The 25,061-nt window shown below is 36.9% G+C and overlaps 1 protein-coding gene and 1 non-coding gene across 2 annotated transcripts in view; both read left to right on the plus strand.

The window, feature by feature from the left end:
* NUP155 (nucleoporin 155) overlaps positions 1-25,061 on the plus strand; it is a 63,096-nt gene that overhangs the window by 20,514 nt on the left and 17,521 nt on the right. Inside the window, exons 12-27 of the mRNA XM_028098064.2 lie at positions 198-298; positions 2,686-2,856; positions 5,210-5,320; positions 6,447-6,541; positions 7,290-7,378; positions 7,857-7,919; positions 8,446-8,593; positions 9,919-9,985; positions 11,571-11,686; positions 17,763-17,860; positions 19,341-19,471; positions 21,085-21,276; positions 21,941-22,079; positions 22,794-22,929; positions 23,925-24,078; positions 24,287-24,391. Coding sequence (XP_027953865.2) covers positions 198-298; positions 2,686-2,856; positions 5,210-5,320; positions 6,447-6,541; positions 7,290-7,378; positions 7,857-7,919; positions 8,446-8,593; positions 9,919-9,985; positions 11,571-11,686; positions 17,763-17,860; positions 19,341-19,471; positions 21,085-21,276; positions 21,941-22,079; positions 22,794-22,929; positions 23,925-24,078; positions 24,287-24,391 — 1,916 coding nt within the window. The remainder of the gene's footprint in view (positions 1-197; positions 299-2,685; positions 2,857-5,209; positions 5,321-6,446; positions 6,542-7,289; positions 7,379-7,856; positions 7,920-8,445; positions 8,594-9,918; positions 9,986-11,570; positions 11,687-17,762; positions 17,861-19,340; positions 19,472-21,084; positions 21,277-21,940; positions 22,080-22,793; positions 22,930-23,924; positions 24,079-24,286; positions 24,392-25,061) is intronic.
* Positions 12,671-12,798, plus strand: LOC114204923 (small nucleolar RNA SNORA30/SNORA37 family). The gene has a single exon (XR_003608277.1). It is a non-coding gene; the product is annotated as a small nucleolar RNA SNORA30/SNORA37 family (small nucleolar RNA).

A 25,061-nucleotide genomic window follows, 5' to 3' on the forward strand; every position in this document is an offset into this window, starting at 1 on the left:
TCATGATTCTACCCTATCAATAATTATATGTCCTTTTAGGGGATTAATTTTTTTTTATTTTGTGACTTGTTTACTTACAACAATGCATACTCTGTATGTATGTTATATATATTAATGTTAGTAGTTAATATTTTTAAGAACATTGGGGATGCATATTATTTGGCATCATAATAAGATTTTGTGTATTAAACTTCTAGGCATTCTACTGATGGCAGCTTCAGAAAATGAAGATAATGACATTTTGTGGTGTGTCAACCATGATACATTTCCTTTCCAAAAGCCAATGATGGAAACCCAGGTAAGTTATCCTGAGAATCTTAATTTTTTATATAATTTATAATTTTAAGTAAAGAGTAAAATTGTAAGAATCTTTATGTTGTGATAGCATTTATTTTGAGCAATCATGTATGATTAGAAATCATATTGAAAAGTGTATCCTGGGGACGCGTGGGTGGCTCAGTCGGTTAAGCGTCTGCCTTCGGCTCAGGTCATGATCCCAGGGTCCTGGGATCGAGTCCCACATCAGGCTCCTTGCTGAGCATGGAGCCTGCTTCTCCCTCTGCCTGCCTCTCTCTCTCTCTCTCTCTGATAAATAAGTAAAATCTTAAAAAAAAAAAAGAAAAGTGTATCCTGTTAATTCTTTGTTTTTCCTTTGTGAGGTTAAAAGTCATTAAGGTAATCATTAAAAATATCTTTAAACATTGGAATCGTTTTAGAATGTTTCTCGTAGTGTATCTATCCAAAAAATGCATATATATTTTCTGAAATGACTTTTGTGCCATTTAAATATGTTATGTTTTTAGTTATTATGAGGTCATCCACTATAGTTATGACTTAGAATTGTATCTTTTTTGGGATGCCTAGGTGGCTCATTTGGTTCGACATCTGACTTTGGCTCAGGTCATGATCCTGGGGTTCTGGGATCGAGTCCCGTGTCGGGCCCCTTGCTCACCAGGGAGCCTGCTTCTCCAGTCTACTGCTTCCCCTGCTTGTGCGCTCGCTTGCGCGTGCTCTCTCTCACTCTCGCTCTGTGGCAAATGGATAAGTAAAGTCTTTTTTTTTTTTTAAGGTTTTATTTATTCATTTGAGAGACAGAGAGCACATGAGAGGGGGGAGGGTCAGAGGGAGAAGCCGACTCCCCGCCGAGCAGGGAGCCCGATGCGAGGTTCGATCCCAGGACCCTGAGATCATGACCTGAGCCGAAGGCAATTGCTTAGCCAACTGAGCCACCCAGGCACCCCAATAATTGTATCTTTTTATTTTATTTTATTTTTTTTTTTAAAGATTTTTTATTTATTTATTTGAGAGAGAGAGAATGAGAGATAGAGAGCACAGGTGGGAGGAGGGTCAGAGGGAGAAACAAGGCTCCCCGCTGAGCAGGGAGCCCGATGTGGGACTCGATCCCGGGACTCCAGGATCATGACCTGAGCCAAAGGCAGTCGCTTAACCAACTGAGCCACCCAGGCCCCCCTAATTGTATCTTTTTAAAAAAAATATTTAGAGAGTGTGTGCATATCATATATGGGGTGGGGGAGGGGCAGAAGGAGAGAGAGAATCTCAAGCAGACTCCTCACTTAGTCCATGCCTGATGCTCCATCTTACCACCCTGAGATCATTACCTGAGCCGAAATCAAGAGTAGGACACTTAAACTGACAGCCACCCATGCACCCCTTAGAATTTTATCTTAACGATGTCTTTAATTTGTAGTTCTGCCTAAATTTACTTATTTATTTTAAAGATTTTATTTATTTAGGGGTGCCCCTTAATTATAGAAATTTTTGAACATATAGAAGAACAGAGGAATGATAAATTGAACCCCACATTTAACAGTTACCAACATTTTCCCCATCTTGTTTTCTTTTTTTTTTTTAAGTTATTTATTTATTTATTTGACACAGAGAGAGAGACAGCCAGAGAGGGAACACAAGCAGGGGGAGTGGGAGAGGGAGAAATAGGCTTCCCGCTGAGCAGGGAGCCCAATGTGGGGCTCGGTCCCAGGACCCCGGGATCATGACCCGAGCCGAAGGCCGACGCTTAATGACTGAGCCACCCACGCGCCCCCATAATTGTGTTTTAAAAGCAAATACCACTGCATATTCCATGAAATTGATGTACAGGTCCTGGATGAGAGGTGTGCCCCCAGCCTGTCCTAACCCAGTCTCACACCTTGGCTGCTCGTCTCAGCCCTTAGCACAAAATGAGCTAAGGAGAGACCAGCACCTCCAAGGGTATGGCCAGGGAAGGCTATCTCTGCTCCCCACTTTTGGTATCCCCTGTTCTACCCCATTTACTTCTCCTAAATGCCCTTGCATAGCTCATGTTGCCTACCCCCTGAGGATGCTGATCAAACCGGATAAACCAACCTCTACTACTACTAAAGATGGTAGAATATAGTTTTTGGATATTGAAAGAATTACAATTCTAGTAAACACTATTTCCAGTTTATCTTAAGATTTTGCCTTTCCCTTCTTTCATGAAAGATAATTGTCATAGAAGCTGGCATGATTAAAGGAATAGACAGTAAAGCACTAAATAGAAACTTAGGAACGTTCACATATATGTGTTATTAATTTGTAAAATTCTGCATTTCGTTAGAAATTAGGTCTATATGTTTTTTCCTTTTTGGAAGATTTGCTTTATGTAACTTTAATAGCAGGTATAAAAAGTTTATTTCTTTTGTATAGATGACAACCCGTGTTGATGGTCATTCCTGGGCTCTTTCTGCAATAGATGAATTGAAAGTAGATAAAATAATTACACCCTTAAATAAGGATCATATTCCAATAACTGACTCACCAGTTGTGGTACAGCAGCACATGTTGCCTCCAAAGAAATTTGTTCTCCTCTCAGCACAGGTATGTACGTATTCTGTTAAGGTGGAGACAATAAAGAAGCCATGTTTAATGTTATGTATTTTGCAATATTTGCTTAATGGAGTCATTAGGGACTTTAGGAGAGTTTACTCTTAAAGGTATTCTTAAGGAATAATCTTAAATACCAAAAATGCAACAAAAAGAATTTGCTGTTTATAAAGTGTTCTATATTTTTTTAAAGTAGCATTTCTAGTACCAGTGTTTAGCAGCATAAAACAAAATAACCTAAATTTATTATAATTCTCACTTAACTTATAAAAAAACATTTTTTAATATTTGATTTTGGAATAGTGATGCATTTAAAATTCAAATGGTATAATGAGTATACAGAATAAAATCTCCCTTCCAGTTGAGGTCCCTTCCCTACAGATGCCCATGTCATCAGCATCTGTGTATCCTTCCAGAGGTGTGGACATACAAACAAAATATATTTCTAAGTAAATGGTAGTGTATTATATACACCATTTTGTACCTTGTTTTTTATATCTCAAATACATATTTTAGAGATCTTTCCATATCATTATATAAAGAACTTTCTCATTCTGTTTTGTATTTGAAAGGTTTTCTTTTATACGAATATACCCTATTTAACTAGGTCCCTATTGATGGATTATTTTTTGCTGTTCGTAATGCTACAGCCTTCTGTGTATATCATTTTCTTTGTGAATAAAGCTGCAGAATTTTATCTTCTGGGTGAAAGAATATGTGCATTTCTAATTTTGATAGATGTTGCTAGATTCCCCTATATTCATATATACGTGCATACATTCACTATCGATGAATATTGATGCCTGTTTCCTTACATCCTGTCCAAGTATAATATGCCATTTTATTAAGAGTAAGATGGACAGTCTTTTCTCTTTTTTTTTTGTTCTTTTTTGTTGGTTTTTTTTTTTTCCTTTGGACAGTCTTTTCAAGTGTTTATTTTTCTATGGACTGTCCCTATTTTATTGAGTTATCTTTTTCATTTTGATTTATAGAAGCTCTTTATCAAGAAACTTACTGTAATTTTAGTATCATATTTTTCCTGGTGTGTCATTTTATTTTGTTTACTGAGATTTTTTCCCATACAGGTAAGCATATAAGTAGTCAAAATTTTCTGTTATCTTCTGGGATTTATAAAAGTATTAAAAAAAAAAAAAACTTTCTCATTCTGAGGTTTATTAAAAAAAATTTACCCACAGTTGCTTTTAGTACTATTATAGTTTTACTTTCGTCCTTTAAATCTCTGATCTGTTTGGAATTTATCCTGATATCCTGATTAAGGATCCAGCTTCATTTTTTTTCTAAATGGACATATGCCAACATAATTAATGGATAATCTAACTTTAATCCTCTGGTTTGAGGGACAGCTTTTATTGTATTCTAAATTCAAATATTTACTTGAACCTGTATGACAGCTTTCTAAGTTTAATAAGAAAACACTCACCGCCACCAAAAAATCAATTAAGGTTCTGGCTCTGTAGATACAACATTTTATAAGCCTATGTTTTATGCATGGTAATAGCACATGCCCTCTGAATATATTTTGTGTGTTACAGAGCAGTGTTTTTGTTTGTTCGTTTGGTTGGTTTTTTTGAGGTGATATCTTTTTTTTTATATTCAATTAGCCAACACATAATACATCATTAGTTTTTAATATAGTGTTCAATGATTCATTATTTGCGTATAACACCCAGTGTTCCTCACCACATATGCCCTCCTTAATACCCATAACCTGGTGACCCCACTCCACATCCCCCTCCCTTCTGTAACCCTCAGTTTGGTTCCCAGAGTCCAGAGTCTCTCATGATTTGTCTCCCTCTCTCATTTCTTTCCATTCAGTTTTCCCTCCCCTTCTCCTGTGGTCCTCCACGCTATTCCTTATGTTCTACATATGAGTGAAACCATATGATAATTGTCTTTGTCTGCTTGACTTATTTCACTTAGCATAATCCCCTCCATTCAATCTATGTCGATGCAAATGGTGGGTATTCATCCTTTCTGATGCGTGAGTAATATTCCATTGTATATTTGATCCACATCTTCTTCATCCATTTATCTGTTGAAGGGTATCTATCTTGGCTCCTTCCACAGTTTGGCCATTGTGGACATTCAGAGCATTGTTTTCTTACTAAATTTTCTTTGGGCATATGTAGATCTAGTATAGGTTGGGAGTTGAAATATAGATGTTCTTTTTGGCCAGTTTACTTTGTATTCTTGAAGGAGTGTTTTTTTTGTTTTATTGATTTTATTAAATAAAATAGCAGGGTCAGTTGATGCCAGCCATGCCTGATAAATCTATTATTTATGGTTGTGGTTTTTTGTTTTTGTTTTTGTTTTTTTAACTTTTTAGGGAAGTCTCATGTTTCATAAACTTAGACCTGTAGATCAACTGAGACATCTACTTGTGAGTAATGTGGGTGGAGATGGAGAAGAGATTGAAAGATTCTTTAAATTACATCAGGTAATTAATTATTTGTACTTTATAAAAAATATATTTTAAACAATAAAACAATGAGAATAATACCTGAATTTTATGTAAGCTAGGATCAAAGTACTGTAATTAATAGGTAATCTTAGCAGTCTTCCTTTTTTCACATTGGTCATTATCTGTGCACTAATATTTGGGAGCAGTATTAATAAGTAAAGTTTATACAGTAAACTCAGATTTTTATTTGTTATTGATAAGTTCTTATTAAAGTATACTAGTAAGAAACTCCTGTTCAAGTTATGTGATAAATACATTTTTATTAAAACACAGGATATTTGTGGACAAATCTTTTTTTTTATTTATTTGACAGAGAGAGAGAGAGCACAGCTAGACAGAGTGGCAGGCAGAGGGAGAAGCAGGCTTCCCACTGAGCAGGGAGCCCAATGTGGGGCTCGATCCCAGGACCCTGGGATCATGACCTGAGCCGAAGGCAGACGCTTAAGCGACTGAGCCACTCAGGCGCTCCCTTTTTTTTTTAATTTTTTAATTTTTTTTTTTTATTTTTTTGCCAATGACCTGATGAAAAAATTGGGGGCAATAGTGATAATGCCCTTAATATTTCAAAGCCATTGCTAGAATTGAGAATGTAAAACTCAGAAAGGTTAAGATCAAGAATATCAGATCAAAGTTAAGTACAGAGAGACTGGATTCAAATCACCAGCTCTGCCACCAGGTAGATTACTTTAGTTCTGTGAATTTCAGTTTCTTCACGTGTAAAACAGGCATTATAATAGTGTATGATGTGGGAGTTAATATATGGTAACCTTTTAAAATAGTACCTGGCACATGACAGGTACTTAATAAATAGCTATATTGTTGTTGTTATTCTCTAAAAGGTAAAAAGACCATGAGAAAGAAAAGGGAATAAACTATAGACTAAAATAGAGTCTAGATAAAAAGAAAAAACCCTTTAATGATAGTGCCTCTGATAAACTTTCTCCTTTTTCATACCAACTGATTTCATTCACTTAGCAGATATATATTGAGCACCTCCTCTGTGCTAGGCACAAATTGAAACACTGGATACAAGAATAACCAAAACTTCTTTTTAGATGTTTATGTTTACTATAAGGGAAGAAACTTTTTTTTTTTTAAACAGGAAGACCAGGCTTGTGCAACCTGCCTTATCCTTGCTTGTTCCACTGCTGCCTGTGATAGAGAAGTATCTGCATGGGCCACTCGGGCTTTCTTCAGGTATGTGTCAGTTTTCTTTTGTTCTTGGCCACCTTTTTTAATGATTGCATTGGTCAACGTGATAGTTTAAGGGCTTACCAAACAGTTGAAGAACTGTATAGGCAAGATAGTAAAATTTTTTTGCAAAAGGATGAAATCTGGAAAGATTATAATGCTAATAGATGTAGCTAGATTAGCACAATGTATAACTTGTTACCCTTGCTCTGGGTTCTGTTCTCCTTCTTCTGTCTAGTCTTTTTTCTACACTTCTTTCTACTCCACTTACCATATCTTTTTTACTTCCTAAAACATTATATTGATTCTGCTTTACTTGTATCATTGGCATTGAGGAATTCTAAATCACTTTAAGGAAACTTGGTATCAAAACGATATTTTTATTTGGAAAATATTTAGCTATAGGAAAGAATTTGAAATGTGATTTGTTTAAAACAATTTTTCAAGTGCTGTCTAACTGTAATCTGGTATGAAAATTACAGTGCCATATACTCTTAAGTAAATTCTGTGCATTGCTGACCCTTCTTAGAAATTGCTAGAGTCCCTTATAATTCTTTCTGGTAGAGGTTCAAGTCAACATTTTTTAAATAAGTATTATATCTGTGCTTATAGATATAAGCACTGTAAACACAATACATTAAAGTCTGTAATGTTTAAAGCATTTATTTAGGAGCTAGCAGGACTTGGAACAATTCCAGCTTTTAAGGTGGATAATTTCACTGAATAAGCTCAGCCTCTGTTGTCATAAAAACAGGTACGGTGGTGAAGCACAGATGAGATTTCCAACCACTCTCCCTGCTCCAAGTAATGTTGGTCCCATCTTGGGGTCTCCTGTCTACTCTAGTGAGTACAAAATACTGAAATGAGACTATTTCTAATAGTTTGAGTTTTAGAAACTGCTTAGCATATTTTAATGAACAAAACTTTTCATTATATTTTATTTACTTGCTACTGTTTTATTGATGAATACAGTTCTATAGATGTCTGACTCTTAAAAGCAAGGATATATTAATATTGAGTTCTTTATGCATGTTAGAGAACAAAATAACATGTAACCAGTGGTATTTATAGAACTCATTTGTTATTTATCCAAAAGGAAGGAGGTAAATGATTTAATAACAAGTAAATTCCCACCTCAGTGTTTTCCTCAGTGGGAATTATTAGAAAATTCCTGGGAAATGAGCAGAGTCCCTAAATCTTAAATATTTCATGGATAGTGCCACTCCTCACTCATGCTGAGAAACAGCTTCTCCTAATTTAATCAGATTTAAAAGAGTGGGAGGTTATTTTATAAATCTTTATAGTCTTCTTTCCTTTTTAGGTTCTCCTATTCCTAGTGGTAATCCATACCCAAATCCATCATTTTTGGGAACACCATCTCAAGGTACCTCTTTTCTTTGTTTTATATTGCTGCTACTATTCTTTTTGAAGAGCTAACACTGTTATCCTTAATGCTTAGTGAAAGAAATATTAACCTCCCCATGTCTCTTGAAAATAATGTAGTTGAATAGAAGTTGCATCCAAGCAAGTATTGACATTTGGCCATGAATGCCTTTGTGTAGGAACACCTTTAGTAGTATACCTGAAAGCTCCTTATCTGGGTACCAGGATTTAATATGCAGCCATGAAATCTGTATAATTGGCTCTATTTGACTCCCAGCATTAAGAAGGAGTGATTGCAAGCTTTCTTGGCTTTTATCCTGCATGCCGACACTTAGAAAGCCTACCTGGGAGCATCTATCCAATCTGAGTCTCTTCTTACCAGGGAAAACCAAATTCAATACCTATTTATTCCAGTATTTTTATAAATATTCTTACCTTTGGGCCTACATACACAGGCTTTGGTTATTGAGGATGCTGAATGTTTAAGGTTAAATTTAAAGATTTGTCTTTCTTATGTTGTGTACAAGGTGTACCTCCTCCTGCCATGTCAACTCCAGTGTGTGTTTCAGGAAACCCAGCAACTCAGGCCGCAAGTATGAGTTGTATGGCTGCACCAGAGATTGTGTACTCTGGAAAACACAATGGTATTTGCATTTACTTTTCTCGAATCATGGGGTAAGTTTTGCATGGAATAACCAACTATTGCTCACCTTTTCCTATCTTGTGTAGTTGAATATTTTTTATTCCTGTTAAATTTAACTTACAGTTTTATTTAGCTCACTTGTTCATTAATAAAATTGTTTTCTATTTAGCTTTTTTTAATCATCTAACCATCTATATTTGTTGTGTTTTATATATATGTATACACATACATATTAACATATGGTGTTACAGACCACCCCATTAACTCAGTGACCTGTATCTGCAAGTCAGCTAGGCGGTTCTGGTCTTAGCTAGACTAACTCGTTTGTACTCATTCAGCTGTGGGATTGAAGAGAGCCCTGTCAATCTTGGCTGGAGTCTCACATGTTTAGGGTCATGTTTGTATGCAGGTCTAGAATGGTCTCTGCTGGGACAATTGGGTTTCTGTTTTTCACATGGTCTCTCATCCTCCGGCAGAAGCCAGGGGTTATTCCCTTGGTGATGGCAAGGTCCCATGAGACAGGGTAGAAATTTGCAAAGCTTCTCGATGCCTAGGTTTAGAGTTGGCTTACCATCATTTTAACCCCATTCATTGGGCCAGGGAAACATCTCCAGGCCAACCCAGATTAAAAAATAGAATCCATTCAAATAAAATCTTTTAAAAACGCAGTGGGTGGGTACCTGGGTGGCTCAGTCGTTAAGTGTCTCCCTTCGGCTCAGGTCATGATCCCAAGGTCCTGGGATCAAGCCCCGCGTCGGGCTCTCTGCTCAGAGGGAAGCCTGCTTCTCCCTCTCCCACTCGCCCTGCTTGTGTTCCCCCTCTTGCTATGTCTCTCTCTGTCAAATAAATAAATAAAATCTTAAAAAAAAAAAATTGAATCCATTCAAACATGGGAAATAAACTCATTATGAGAGACACATCAAAGTCATATTGTAAAGGATAACTATAAGGAAGGACAAAGAATTACAGCCATTTTTGCAATTAGTCTACCATATCATCCAGTTAATTATCCTGTCTGCTATATATTTGTCTTAGATTTGAGATGGATGCTTTCATTTGAATCATTTGCTTAAAATGTGAAGCAGTGCAATACTCCTTTATAAATTTGTTTTTGCATTATAAACTTTGTTTACAATTCATTGCCCAGAGTCTTGATTTTTTCTCAGCAGTATTTCATTATGTGAAATAACTTAGGTATATCAGGTTTAGAAATTTTCTTGTTTTCCATTCTTTTGGATAACTTTGTGAAGTGTTAAATCATTGCTGTATTTTGATAAACACACAGAAAGGAATTTACTACATATTATAATTGTTTTTGTTTATACAGCATAATTATTAAAACATTTTTTTATTTCAGAAATATTTGGGATGCGAGTTTAGTTGTGGAGAGAGTATTCAAGAGTGGCAACAGAGAAATCACTGCAGTAAGTGTGTTGTATAATGTATTCCATTGCTGTATGTAACCAATTTATGGTATTAATTGTATAAATAGATTGTTTCACATTTCTTGGTGTTAAAAACAAGATGCTGATTATTCTTTTATGGACATGTTTGTGTACGTGTCCAATGAACTCCTTGCCCTGGGTGAAGTCCAGTCCCAGCTCTGTCACTTATATAAATGATGAGTCATTTTCTTAATATTTCAGTCTGATACCTCACTATAAGGTGAGAATAATAACCTGTTGTGAGGGGTGCCGGGGTGGCTCAGTTGGTTGGGCAACTGCCTTCGGCTCAGGTCATGATCCTGGGGTCCTGGGATCGAATCCCGTGTCAGGCTCCCTGCTGAGCAGGGAGCCTGCTTCTCCCTCTCCCTCCGCCTGCCGCTCCCCCTGCTTGTGCTCTCTCTCATTGTCAAATAAATAAATAAAATCTTTAAAAAAATAATAACCTGTTGTGAGGGTTAAACAGAATAAGTCCTAAACAGAATAAGTCCTAATCCTTAATATTTACTCAAAGCTACTATTTAATATTTTGCTTATATGCTCCCGAATTCCATGAACCCAGTACTAATTTCCATGCATAAGTATACTTTCTAGAGTACTTTAAGAATAGATCCTGTAGGGACGACTGGGTGGCTCAGTCGGTTAAGGTCTGCCTTTGGCTCAGGTCATGATCCCAGGGCAGGGAGCCTGCTTCTCCCTCTCCCCCCTGCTTGTCTCTCTCTCTCAAATAAATTAAATATAGTTTTTTTTTAAGATTTTATTTATTTGACAGAGAGATAGAGAGTGAGCACAAGTAGGCAGAGTGGCAGGCAGAGGGAGAGGGAGAAGCAGGCTCCCCGCTGAGCAGGGAGCCTGACGTGGAGCTCGATCCCAGGACCCTGGGATCAGGACCTGAGCCGAAGGCAGTCGTTTAACCAACTGAACCACCCATGTGCCCCAATAAATAAAATCTTAAAAAAAAAAATAAATAAATCCTGTAAAACTTTGTATTATCAAAAATTCATAAATTCAGGTAGTAAAATTTTTTTAACGTGAAATATGAGTGCAATTTATTTTAAGCTTTCTTTTTCAATCTGAAAGATACCAAATATTTTTTCAATTCTGATACTCTTTTAAAGTTCACATTTCTAAGAAGAATATATTTATTTAACATAGTATATGATTCCATTTATATGAAGTTCAAGAAGAGGCAAAGCTAACCTATGGTGACAAATAAGAAAAGTGGTTTCCTGGGAGATGGAATGACTAGTGACTTCTAGAAAGGAGCATTAGGGAACTTTTTGGGTGTTGGAAATATTCTGTATTGTGGTCTGGGTGGTGACTGAATTAAAACATAAAAAGCTATCAAGATAATCACTTAAGATTTGTTTATTTTACTGTCTGTAAATTATACCTAAAACAAACCAGAGCAGGACAGGAGGGATGTGGCTATCTAGTCCTTTATTCTGCACCAAGCATAAATAATTACTGTCTATTGAAACTTGACATTCAGTTATAAAGAGTATGTTTTTTACATATATACTTTTTCAGTGTTTTAAAGCTTTTGAAAATACTTTTTTTCTTACAGATTGAAAGTAGTGTTCCCTCCCAACTGTTGGAGTCAGTGCTACAAGAACTAAAAGGTTTGCAAGAATTTCTAGACAGAAACTCCCAATTTGCAGGCGGACCATTAGGAAATCCAAAGTAAGAATAAACAAGATTTATTTGCCTATTTTTTCCTTTTTCTCTCTGAGATATAATTCACATTATAAAATTCATCCTTTTAAATATTTAGTTCAGTGGTTTTTAGCATATTTATGAGGTTATGCCATTACCACCACTATCTAATTCCAGAACATTTTCATCATGCCAAAAAGAAACCCTTTACCCATTCGCAGTCACTCCCTGTTCAGACCACAGTAACAATAATACCATAGAATGGCTTAAACAACAAACACTTACTTCTCACAGTTCTGGAGGCTGGAAGCCTGAGATCAGGGTGCCAGTATGGTTGAGTTCTGGTGAGGACCCTCTTCGTCCTTTACAGGCAGCAGCTTCTTTTCTGTGTCCTAACATGGCAGAGAGAAAACTAGGTGACAGTCTCTCTGGTCTCTTCTTGTAAGGTTAATCGCATTGTGTGGGCTTTACTCTCATCACCCCATCTAAACCTAATTACGTCCCAAAGGCCCAATCTCCTAATACCATCACTCTGGGAATTGGAACTTCAACATTGGAATATGGTGGGACACAAACACTCAGTCCATAGCACTCCCCATTTCCTTTCCAGTCCCTAGCAACCACTAATCTATCTGTGTCTGTGGATCTGCCATATTCTGGATCTTTTATGTAATTGGAAATGTGGCCTTTTGTTTCTGGCTTCTTTTAGCATATTTTCAAGGTTCACGTGTTTTAACGTGTATCGGTATTTTGTTTCATTTTTCAGTTCATCAGGTGATGCTCATTTGGGTTATGTTAGCTTTTTGGTTGCTATGAAAAATGCTGATGTGAACATACCTATAAAGGTTTTTGTGTGGGCGTATGTTTAGGATAAAAAAATTTTTTATTATAGAAATAATATGGGCTGTTTGTAAAGATTTCACTTTACTGCCCAGAAAATTTATGATCTATAGTATAACAGTGTAAACTATATGAAATATATAAATCATGTGTTTCTTTAAAACTGTAAATATAGCACCTTCACAGGTCCTCCCCTGACATTGGGGCCAGGATTTGGTAGCTGGTGCTGAAAGAAAATCCTTGATTGCATCCTGGCCCTGGAACCGTGCCAGGGGCAGCTGTCACTCAGTGGGAGAGAAAGACTGTTCTGTGACATCATGTTCAACATTGTATCTTTCTCCTGCCACTCTAACCTTAGGTCTTCTCCTTTAAAAAAAAAAATAATAATAAATTAAAAAATAAACTGCAAATAGAACCTAAATAGGCACACTTTTATGAAACATTGTATATACTTTATTTTCTACAACATTCCAATCAGTGGAATAAATAATTTTTTTTTTTAAGATTTTATTATTTATTTGATAGACACAGCGAGAGCAGGATCACAAGCAGGGGGAGCAGAAGAGGGAGAAGCAGGCTTCCCACTGAGCCGGTAGCCCGATGCAGGGCTCGATCCCAGGACTCTGGGATCATGACCTGAGCCGAAGGCAGATGCTTAACGACTGAGCAACCCAGGCGCCCAAGAATAAATAATTTTTATATTGGCTGCATATTTTCCCATTATTTATATGCAGACATTTAATGGTGTAACTCTACTAATAATTGCAGTGTTTCTGTTTTTTCATGTTATAAAGAAGGTACAGTGATTACTCTTCTTTATAAATGTTGGTGTACTTGTTCAGTAATCTTCAGATGAATTTCTTAAGAAGTAGAATTATTGGGTGTAAGGACTTTTTAAAATGTTGATATGTAGTGTTCAGTTGTCTCCTAAGAAAGTTAAACCGATTTTCTTTATTTTGAGCCTTTGGAACACTCTATAAAGTATATCTTAACATATAAATTGATTTCTCCCTTCTTTTGTTAACCCAGTTTGAGAGTCTGTCTTTTAATAAGACAGGTTAACCTCTTCCCATGTTTGGGATTAGTTTAATGTTTGATCTTATTTTCACCATCCTGAATTTGTGCTTTTTATTGTGTGTTTTGTTTGTTTTTCTTTCCTTCCCCATCCCCTTATTTTACTGGATTGATCAGACCTCTCCCTACCCCAAACACAGATTTAGAAGTTTTACACATGATTTTCTTTCTCTAGTAGTTAGTTTTAAATTCTGAAAAATACACATCTCTGTCAGCATTAGTAATTGGACAGAAGCTATTACTGTTCCTTTTTCCCCTGCCCCTCCACCAGTATCCTCCTTGGAAATTAGCTGGAATTTTAGTTGTAAAGTATTTTTTTTTTCTTTTTAACATTATGTTCTTCTGTTGGTAGTTTCTTAGCAGTTTATTGAATTTTACAGTTATAGCTGCAGTTGTCTGTTAATTTTATACCCTGCTACTTTACTAATTTTTCTGTTTTTTTCATTGAGTGTTTTAGATTTTTTCAAATATCTAGTCCTGTCATCTGCAAATAGCGATAATTTTACCTTTTCTTTCTAGCTCTAGTTGCTTTCTCCTGTCTGTATAGGCTAATATCTCCAACACAGTGTTAAATAGTAGTGGAGGTACACTGGGCATCCGGGTCTTATTCCTGACTTTAGTGGGAAAACTTGTAGTGTTTCCCTATTAAAGACCATGCCGGGGCACCTGGACAGCTCAGTCGCTAAGCGTCTGCCTTTGGTTCAGGTCATGATCCCAGGGTCCTGGGACCAAGCCCTGCATCGGGCTCCTTGCTCCGCAGAAAACCTGCTTGTCCCTCTCCCACTCCCCCTGCTTGTGTTCCCTCTCTTGCTGTCTCTCTCTCTCTCTCTGTTAAATAAATAAGTAAAATCTTTAAAAAATAAATAAAGATCATGCCTACATAGATATAGTTTATCATGCTAAGAAAGTATTCATCCATTTCTGTTTTAAGAATTTTCATGTAAAGTGAGTATTGGAATTTGTCAGATGTCTGCATTTTGCAGAGATACTTTTTCCTTTATTAACATTTTCTAATTCCAACCAACCCTTCACGCCTGCAACAGTCTCACTGCGTATTTGTTAATAGCTTTTTAAGATGTAATTTATATGCCACAAGCTTCACTTATTTTATATGTTCGGTTCTGCAAATTTTAGTAAATACATAGACTTGTGCAACCATTATCACAGTCTATTTTTGGAACATTTTCTTCAACCCAAAGACCGTTCTTTTGTCCATTTGCAGTGATTTCCACCCCTTAGCCTCAAACACTTACTAATCTATCTTATCTATAGATTTGCCTATTCTTGACATTTCATGCTAATGGAATCATATAACTTATGGTCTTTAGAATCTAGCTTTTTTTGCTTAGCATTATTTTGAGGTTCATGTTCGAGGTCCATGTTGCAGCATAAATAACTACTTCACCCCTTTTTATTGCCTAATGGGTATGGGATTGTAAGGTCATAGCCATTTTCTCTCAGATTTTCATTTACAGTTTTGTTCCATTTTCTTCCTAAACTTTAATATTGCAGAGGAAAAATACATTGCCTTTCTGATTCTCTTTTCTCTGTAAATGGCTTGTGTTAACTTTGAAGTTTTTTTTTTATGCTCTTTGTCTTTATTACTGAAAATTTAGCAATTTCACCATGTCTTCAATATGTCTTTTTTTCAGTGAGTGTTGAGAACTAAACTTTCTCAGTGAGCATTTAGAACTAGACTTAAGCCTTGGTGAATTTTCTTCTGTTATTTTTTATTTATTGTACTATCTGATCATTTCCCTTTTCTTGGGAAAATCCTATTAACTCTCCTGGATCTAGCCTCAGTTTCTTCTCTTTTCTTCCATAATTTCCTTTCTTCCTTCCTTTTGTTGTGGTGGTGGTTCTGTAGATTACAGAATTCCTAGAGTTGTTGTTCCCAATCATTTTATATATATATATATATATATATATATACATATATATAATTTTTATTTATTTTTTTAAGATTTATTTATTTACTTTGGGGGAGGCAAAAGGAGCAGGAGAGTCTTAAGCAGATTCCATAGTGAGCACGGAGACTGATGCTGGGCTCAGTCTCACAACCCTGAAATCATGGCCTGAGCTGAAACCAAGAGTCTGGCACTTAACCAAGTGTGCCACCCATGTGCCCCAATTATATTTTAAATAGCATCTGTTAGGGGCACCTGGGTGGCTCAGTCTGGTTGAGTGGCTGCCTTTGGCTCAGGTCATGATCCTGGCATACTGGGATCAAGTCCTGCCTTGGGCCCCCTGCTCAGCAGGGAGTCTGCTTCTCCTTTCCCTTGCTTTTGTGTTCTTGCTTGCTCGCGCTCTCTCTCTCTCCCTCTCAAATAAATAAATAAAATCTTAAAAAAAAAAAAAAAGCATCTGGGGCACCTGGGTGGCTCAGTCATTAAGTGTCTGCCTTCAGCTCGGGTTGTGATCCCAGGATACTGGGATCAAGCCCCGCATCAGGCTCCCTGCTCAGCGGGAAGCCTGCTTCTCCCTCTCCCACTACCCCTGCTTGTGTTCCCTCTCTCGCTGTGTCTCTCTCTGTCAAATAAATAAAATCTTTAAAAAAAAAAATAGCATCTGTTCAGTTTCTCTGATACATTTTTTCCTGGCCATTATATTTTTAATTCTGAGAGCTCTTTTATTTTCCCTTTTTCGTGACAATTAGCACTTATAATGTGAATACCAGATTTCACTAGATAGATTACTTGCTGAAACAAACAAGACTGACATTCTCCAGAGGGCTGATATATGCAGCAACGTGGATGACTCTCAAATGTATTATGCTATAGAAAAGAAGACAGAATCGATTTGTATGACATACTGGAAAAGGCAAAACTATAGGGGTAGGAGTGCCTGGGTGGCTCAGTCGGTTAAGTGTCTGCCATGGGCTCGAGTCGTGGTCCCAGGGTCCTGGGATCAAGCTTCGCATCGGGCTCTCTGCTCAGAGGGGAGCCTGCTTCTTCCTCTCCATCTGCCACTCCCCCTGCCTGTGCTCACTCACTCTCTCTCTCTCTCTCTGTCAAGTAAATAAATAAAATCTTAAAAAAAAGAGGGCGCCTGGGTGGCTCATTCGTTAAGCGTCCACCTTTGGCTTAGGTCATGATCCCAGGGTCCTGGGATCGAGCCCCGCATTGGGCTCCCTGCTCGGTGGGAAGCCTGCTTCTCCCTCTCCCACTCCCCCTGCTTGTGTTTGCTCTCTCACTGTCTCTCTCTCTCTCTCTCTCTCTCTCTCTGTCAAAAAATAAATAAAATCTTGGGCGCCTGGGTGGCTCAGTTGGTTAAGCAGCTGCCTTCGGCTCAGGTCATGATCCCAGGGTCCTGGGATCAAGCCCCACATGGGGCTCCCTGCTTGGCGGGAAACCTGCTTCTCCCTCTCCCTCTGCCTGCCTGCCGCTCCCCCTGCTTATGCTCTCTCTCTGTCTCTGTCTCTGTGTCAAATAAAAATAAATAAACTCTTTAAATAAATAAAATCTTAAAAAAAACAAAACAAAACTATAGGGGTAAAGGAGATCAGTGCTGGCCAGGCTTAGGTAGAAGAGGATTTGGATAGAAGAGAGCACAAGAGAATTTTGGGGCGTAATGGAACCGTTCTGTATCTTGGTTGTGGTGGTAGTTACATGACACCATGCATCTGTCAAAACTCATAAAACTGCACACGGAAAAGGTGGATGTTACTGTGTAACCTGAAACCAAAATACTCGTTGAAGGATTCTAAAAACCAATTCATTACTTTTAATTTTGGCAGATAAAGAGAAAGAAGCAACCATTTATTCAGCCTTTCTGAATAAAACGGACATCACAATAACCAAATAATTGAAACTTTAAGCATCCACAAGATTAAAATGCTTCAGTTTTAAATCATCGATTCGCCAGTGATTATTTCACTATTCTGCAGAGGAAAAGAATATTAACAATGTATCCCAGCTCGTTTATATGAGATATTCAGAATAGGCAAACTTAAAAGAGACAGAAAGACCAGCAGTTACTTAGGGTAGGGGTGGGAGAGATGGGGATTGACTGCTAATAGAGAGTGATTGAAAATGTTCTAAAATTAGATTGTGGTGATAGTTGCACAACCCTGTGACTATATTTTGAGAAACTGAATTGTGTACTCTAAATGGTTGAATTGTATGGTGTATGAATTCTATCCCAGTAAAGCAGTTGAAAACACAAATACGCATTCTGGAATTTGTTTCAGTACAACAGCCAAAGTGCAGCAGAGGCTGATAGGATTCATGCGTCCTGAAAATGGAAATACCCAGCAGATGCAACAGGAACTGCAGAGGAAGTTTCATGGTAAGTTATTCCTTCTGATCAGTTGACTGTACATGACCCCAATAAAGAGTTTTATTCATTGAGTAGAAACAGTGGATTGAATAGAAAACAGTGGACATCTCTCAATAAGATCTAGTTTTTTGATAACACAAAATTTTTTATTAAAATAACATCAGTGTGGTTGAGAAAAGTGGGACTGTATGGATCTCATGTATTTCCATAACTTTCAGCCCCCCCCCTTTTTTTTAAAGATTTTATTTATTTATTTGACAGAGAAAGCAAGAGAGGGAACACAACAGGGGGTGTGGGAGAGGGAGAAGCAGGCTTCCCCCTGAGCAAGAGCCCGATGCGGGGCTCAATCCCAGGACCCTGAGATCATGACCTGAGCTGACGGCAGACGCTCAACAACTGAGTCACCCAGGCGCCCCCATCATATAGCACTCTTTATCGGACTTTTTTCCTTATAGTAAGAAATACATTTTACGTTATGACCCTGATGTTTGAAAGCATACATATACAACTGAAACAAAATTGTGGGAAATAACTACCTGTTTTATACTCTTAATATTTCCTTTTTTTTTTTTTTTTTTTTTAAGTAGACTCCATGCCCAGTGTGGGGCTTGAACTTAAAACCGTGAGACCAAGAGTTGCATGGTCTACTAACCGAGCTAGCCAGGCACCCCAATTCTGTTTCCTTTTCAAGGAAAAAAAAAAAAAAGCTGTCATGACTGACTGAATTGATTTCATGACTCGCCTGTTTTGTTTTGTTTTTCACCAATTTATCTTAATCCAGGGTTTGAGGAACATAGTCCTAGAGAATACTAACGGTGCTTTTCAGGAGTCCTTTCTTAGGGATGTTTATTGCATTATTGTTTTAGTAGCAAAGCATAGGAGACAATATAAATGTCCTTAAGGTGGAGGGTGCCTGGGTGGCTCAGTTGGTTAAGCGACTGCCTTCGGCTCAGGTCATGATCCTGGAGTCCCGGGATCGAGTCCCACATCGGGCTCCCTGCTCAGCAGGGAGTCTGCTTCTCCCTCTGACCCTCTTCCCTCTCGTGCTCTCTATCTCTCATTCTCTCTCAAATAAATAAATAAAAAATCTTTAAAAAAAATAAATGTCCTTAAAGTGGAAAATGGACCTAATTGTGGTATACTTACGGGATGGAACATCCAGTAATTTAAATACATTAGATTTATACTTATAGATAGCCTGTGAAAATACAGCTGGGTGGAAAAAGCAGTGGTGTAAATGTTTAAAAATAGCAGTGTTTTTGTTGTTTATGTGTACACACAGACGCATAGAAGCACATACACATAATGACAGGATAAAAAGCATGAATTCAACAAATCATGATCATGGTTGGCTGTGATGAGGGGAAGGAGGCGACCAGTAAGGATTTCAGCCTTAACTATAGTTGTTCTTATTGAAAGTAAAGTGTTGTTTTACTTAAAACAACCTATGTCATTGTATAAAACTTCATTAGTTGTGTTTTATCATTAGAGGCTCAACTGAGTGAAAAGGTTTCACTTCAGGCAATCCAGCAGTTGGTTCGAAAATCATACCAGGCTCTGGCTTTATGGAAGCTTCTTTGTGAACATCAGTTCACTGTCATTGTAGGAGAACTTCAGAAGGTAGGATTTCTTTTCCCTTAAGATCATACTGTTAATGCTGTCTTTAGTTTGTTTTCTTTTGAGTAAGCTTTAATCTTATATTTGGGTTTGGGAGGGGACTTTTGGGGAGAAGCATTTAGGTTATGATTAAGTTAATATCTGCTTAATGGAAATCTTAATGGAAGATTGCACTAAAGCGTGAAAGCTTGAGGGATCTGCTTTGTCAAAACCACAAGTTTTTACAATATGTGAGAATTTTATCGTGTGGTATATGAATGAAATCTTTACCAAAAATATATTTTTTAAACAGTAGATTATAACCATTATTTGGGTTTCAGATCCCTTTGGGAATTTGATCAAAACTCTTTCTTCCCACCCTCAAAGAATGCATACAGATACATCCACAAAATTTTTGCATGTAATTTCAAAGAATCCAGTGACTTGGGTGCCTGGGTGGCTCAGCCGGTTAAGCGGCTGCCTTCGGCTCAGGTCGTGGTCCCAGGGTCCTGGGATGGAGTCCCGCATTGGGCTCCCTGCTTCTCCCTCCTCCTCTGCCTGCCTCTCTGCCTGCTTGTTCTCTCTCTCTCTGTGTCAAGTAAACAAATAAAATCTTAAAAAAAAAAAAAAAACAGAGTCCAGTGACTTAAACGTTCTTCTTTTAAAGAAAGATGTTTACCATTGTGAGAAATGAATGGGTCATATTTCTTTTGCTGTCCTCATTTGAATCCTTTTTAAGTATAATGGCAATTTGCATTCATTTAAATGTTAGGACACTGAGGGGAATGTATTCCTACCTATTATTGTGAACATTTCTAAACGTATACAAAAATAGAGTAAATACTATATTATAATCCCCATATATGCTTATATTCAGCATTTTCAAGATTTTATCAACTTTTATTAATCTATTCTCTTTTTCTTTATGAAATTACTTTAAAGATGGTCCTAGACACCGTGTCATTTCACTCCTGTATAGTTTACTATGTATTTGTAAGGAAAGGTGTGATGTGAATCTGTCACACCCATTGATCACCAGGGTTGACTCGGCTGATCTGACTGGCTAGGCAGGTGTCCCTTTCTCCCTCACCACTCCATGTGCATCCCTTCCAAAGCTTTGTACTGAAAGAGGATGACCTTCCCTGATAGAGGCAGACCATTCTTCGGTCAAGAGTATACGAGTAGCTGTGTGTCTCTGCTAGAACCTCCAAACGAGCTCTCAAGGTCCATTTGTAGGACCTGAGCTGAAATCAAGAGTCGGATGCTTAACCAACTGAGCCACCCAGGCGCCCTGTAAGCCCAAGATTTTTTAATGTAGCTAAGTGATTATTCTTTCTGCTTGTGACTAAAATCAGGAGACCTGGCTCTAATTTTGGATCTGCCTACATTTTACCTTTCTCATTTGTAAATTGAGAGCTTTAGACTGGTCATACAGTGGGTTCTTTAACAATTTTCTATGATTCTATGAAAGTTTGCAAAAATGTGCTAGTCTATATAGTTTAGCATATTTTCTTTTTGAATTATAGAGTCTATTAATTTTTTGGTTATTTTAAATTGTTAAAGAAATTGTGTTCCAGGTAGAAATAGGATATTCCTATATTTTTGGTAGTAAAAAGGACTTTTTCTTATACTCCTAGGAATTTCAAGAGCAGCTGAAAATCACCACCTTTAAAGATCTGGTAATCAGGGACAAGGAACTGACCGGGGCATTAATTGCTTCTCTTATCAACTGCTACATCAGAGATAATGCTGCTGTTGATGGCATTAGTTTACACTTACAGGATATCTGCCCACTTCTGTATAGCACTGATGATGCAATTTGTTCTAAGGTATGATGCTTTATCAGCTATTTCAGTGTTTCGTAAAGGGGGTTTCATGGTATAAAAAGCACAATAAACTGGAATCAGAAACCATCTTTTACTTAACATATAACGTCTCTTGGGTAGGTCTCCTAACCTCTCATGGCCTCCAGAGTCCGCATCTGTATGATGAGAGGAGTTGGAATACATCATTTCTTAAAATCCTTGTATGTTTAAGTTTTTCATAAACAATCTTGATAGTATTTCTAGACCATATTTTTTTAATGGTTAAATATGTTTCTCCTTAGAAATTAAAAATTACTAAAACTTTAAATCTATAATAAGTTAGAGTCAATTGGGCAATTTTTATTGATCTTTCTTACAGGTTGAAGATAATTAAAAAAATCAGTATCACATGGACTGCCTGCTGACCAATAATGTATTGACTAGGCAAGAGGTTTACCAGTCAAAGCTATCTTGCTTAAAATATTTGTGAAAGGAATTAAAAATAGCTAGGATTTTTTGGTCAAAAATTTTTCTGCCTAAAATTAAGAAGAAGTAAGTTTGTAGAGTTTTTATTTTTTATGGTAATAAACCAGATGTAAACGGAGACACAGACCAAGACTTATGTTGATAACATCATCTATATGCTTGATTTTACATCTTTTTAAGTTCCTGTCATCTCTGATTCTAGGCAAATGAACTCCTCCAGCGTTCCCGACAAGTTCAAAATAAGATTGAAAAGGAAAGAATGTTAAGAGAATCCTTAAAGGAATATCAGAAAATCAGCAATCAAGTGGACCTTTCCAGTGTTTGTGCTCAGTATAGACAAGGTGAGAAACAAAATGTTTTTCATATCTTTTTCTTAACTCAGGAGACAAATGACTGAATAAAACAAGCTACTGGTAAAGAGCCTCTTACCAGAAGCAAATCCTTCTTCAACGTCACTTTCCCAAGTGATGTGACAAGGGAAACTCATGCCTTGTGTTTTAGTATTTGATGACTGCATTAGCTTCTGCAAAAACTATAATGCTCTTTTTATATCTTGAAATATGTAACTTTTTAACACAGGAGTTTCAGTCCTTGTCCAGTTAAACTACTATTTGTATTAGATAGAGTCCTGGGTTACATTTATTTTTTGGATGCTTTAAATTCTTTTGACTAATTTTTAAAATAGTACCTGTCTGCTTGCTTTTAAATTACTTTAAATCAGATCTAGCATAATGTAAAAGTAATAACTGTTAGCACAGATACTGTTTTGAATTCTAAGATTTTTTTTCCATCAAGAAACTGAATCCTTCCCTTTTGTTATTCTAACTTTGAAAATCTTTTTCCATTGAAGAAAATATACTCAATAGCTGCCTTTTAGGCCTGTTGGTACCTTATTCTTTGGTAGATTCCCCAGACATATTTTATATGATAGTATCATCAAGGTGACTGCCATACAGTAGAGATATAAAAACCTTGATCAATATTTTTATAAACCAGCTAAGGAAAAACGCATCCGGCTTAATAAGCCTTATCTTGTCCTTTTCCTTTGCCATTAGTCCGTTTTTATGAGGGTGTAGTGGAGCTCTCTCTTACTGCTGCAGAAAAAAAAGATCCTCAGGGTCTTGGACTTCATTTCTATAAACATGGAGAACCAGAAGAAGACATCGTGGGACTGCAGGCTTTCCAAGAAAGGCAAGTTTTGTCACCTGAGCAGCTTGTCAGCTTTCCTTGGTGTACAGTTTGATTGATTGTATTAGGAAAATAATATCTTAAGTACAACACTTATAAAATTGAATTATGCTTTTACTTAAAAATGCCTTTTTTTTATCACGGGCCTAAATTAGGATTATAATTCTTAGCTTAGGGTTCAAGTTTTAGTCTGGTGGAAATTCTTTTTTTTTTTTTTTAAGATTTTATTTATTCATTTAAGAGAGAGAGACAGAGCACAGACAGGGGGGAGAGGCAGAGGGAGAGGGAGAAGCAGATTTCCCACTGAGCTGGGAGCCTGATGTGGGGCTTGATCCCAGGACCTGGAGATCATGACCTGAGCTGAAGGCAGACACTCAGCCATCTGAGCCACCCAGGTGCCCCATAATCTGGTGGAAATTCTTAAGGACTTATAAATGTTTTTGAACTTGCCTCTGTGGTTTTTATGACACTTTACTAATGTCAATTTTAAATGAGATAACTTATTTGGAACCATTCCCCCCCAACCACCACCTAATTTCTGGTTCTGGGTGAAGATTAGTATTTTATTTTATGCTACAATTTTTAAATGTTCACAAATTAGTGACTGTTAAAGAAGAAAAAAATGTGTGTCCATAAAGGAAATATATAACCTATCTAAAACATGTTTTTTATTAATACATTAATTTTTATGACTTCACCCTTTTATGGTTAACCACATGTTTCTCAAACCTAGAAAAAGTATACAATTTATATATTTTTTTAATTTTTTATTGTTAATCACCATACATCATTAGTTCTTGATATAGTGTTCCATGATTCATTGTTTGTGCATAACACCCAGTGCTCCACGCAGAACTACAATTCATATTTTAATACCAAATATATGTGTGTGTGTACATATATCTCCTCCCCAAAATAGTCTTCAAATCGTTCTGTGTATTTAAATTAGTTGCTGTCTAATTAAATAATGCAGTTGCTTCTTTTCCATTCTTTTTCAGATTAAACAGTTACAAGTGTATTACAGATACACTTCAAGAATTGGTAAATCAAAGTAAGGCTGCTCCTCAGTCTCCCAGTGTACCCAAAAAACCTGGGCCTCCAGTATTGTCATCTGATCCCAATATGCTGAGTAATGAAGAAGCAGGACATCATGTAAGGGACATAGCATATTTTTATCCTGAAAATATATTGTTTAGAAGTTCTGTGTGGTACTGGTAGCAGCTCCTTTTGGGAAAGGTAGTAGATCTTAGAAATAAACCTGTAAAGATTCTTGATTTCAGGATTTTAAAAGGCTGATGGTTATGATGTCCAGCAAGAGAGCCTTTAACTACTAATTTTTACTATTTTTTTTTTATTTTAGTTTGAACAAATGCTTAAATTGTCTCAACGATCCAAAGATGAGCTCTTTAGTATTGCCCTTTATAATTGGCTAATACAGGCTGATCTTGCAGATAAGTTATTGCAGGTAAAAAAAAGTTTTTTTTATTCCAATATTGTTAATTTGTATTTTCAAGTAGCACATACATAGTTGAAGGACGGGCACCTGGGTGGCTCAGTCAGTTAATCATCTGCTTTTGGCTCAGGTCATGATCTCAGGGTCCTGAGATCAAGCCCTGCATTGGGCTCCCTGCTCAGCGGGGAGCCTGCTTCTCCCTTTCCCCCTGTCTGCCACTCCTCCTCCTTGTGCTTGCTCACACTCTTGCTCTCTCTTTCTCTGTCAAATAAGTAAAATCTTTAAAAAAAATAAAAATTAAAAATACATAGATACAGGAAAATCATTTTCTTATCCTGAACCTACCATTAGGTATTAGTGTCAAGCCAAGTAATGTAATGTCTTTTCCTGGTGGGCAAAGTAAACTATTGCTCTAATTTTCTTGTTATTTTGAAGCTGATTTGGGTTGTTTATATTGTGGGATGGAAACCATTGGATTATGAATTAGGAGTCCTAAACTTGGCATTACCTCTGCCATTAATTCAGTATGTGACTTCATACATGTCTTTTTACTATCCTAAGTCTCAGTATTCTTCAGCCTGTAAAATAAATGTGTGGCATTTGATAATGGCAAGGATCTCTTTGAGCTCCGAGTCTAGGAATCAGTAGCTGTGTTTTCAAAGTTTATTAGAAGATTTTAATT

The sequence above is a fragment of the Eumetopias jubatus genome, unplaced genomic scaffold, assembly GCF_037043125.1.
Source record: "Eumetopias jubatus isolate StellerSeaLion01/CBP00866 unplaced genomic scaffold, mEumJub1_p1.0 scaffold_5, whole genome shotgun sequence".
Classification (NCBI taxonomy): domain Eukaryota; kingdom Metazoa; phylum Chordata; class Mammalia; order Carnivora; family Otariidae; genus Eumetopias; species Eumetopias jubatus.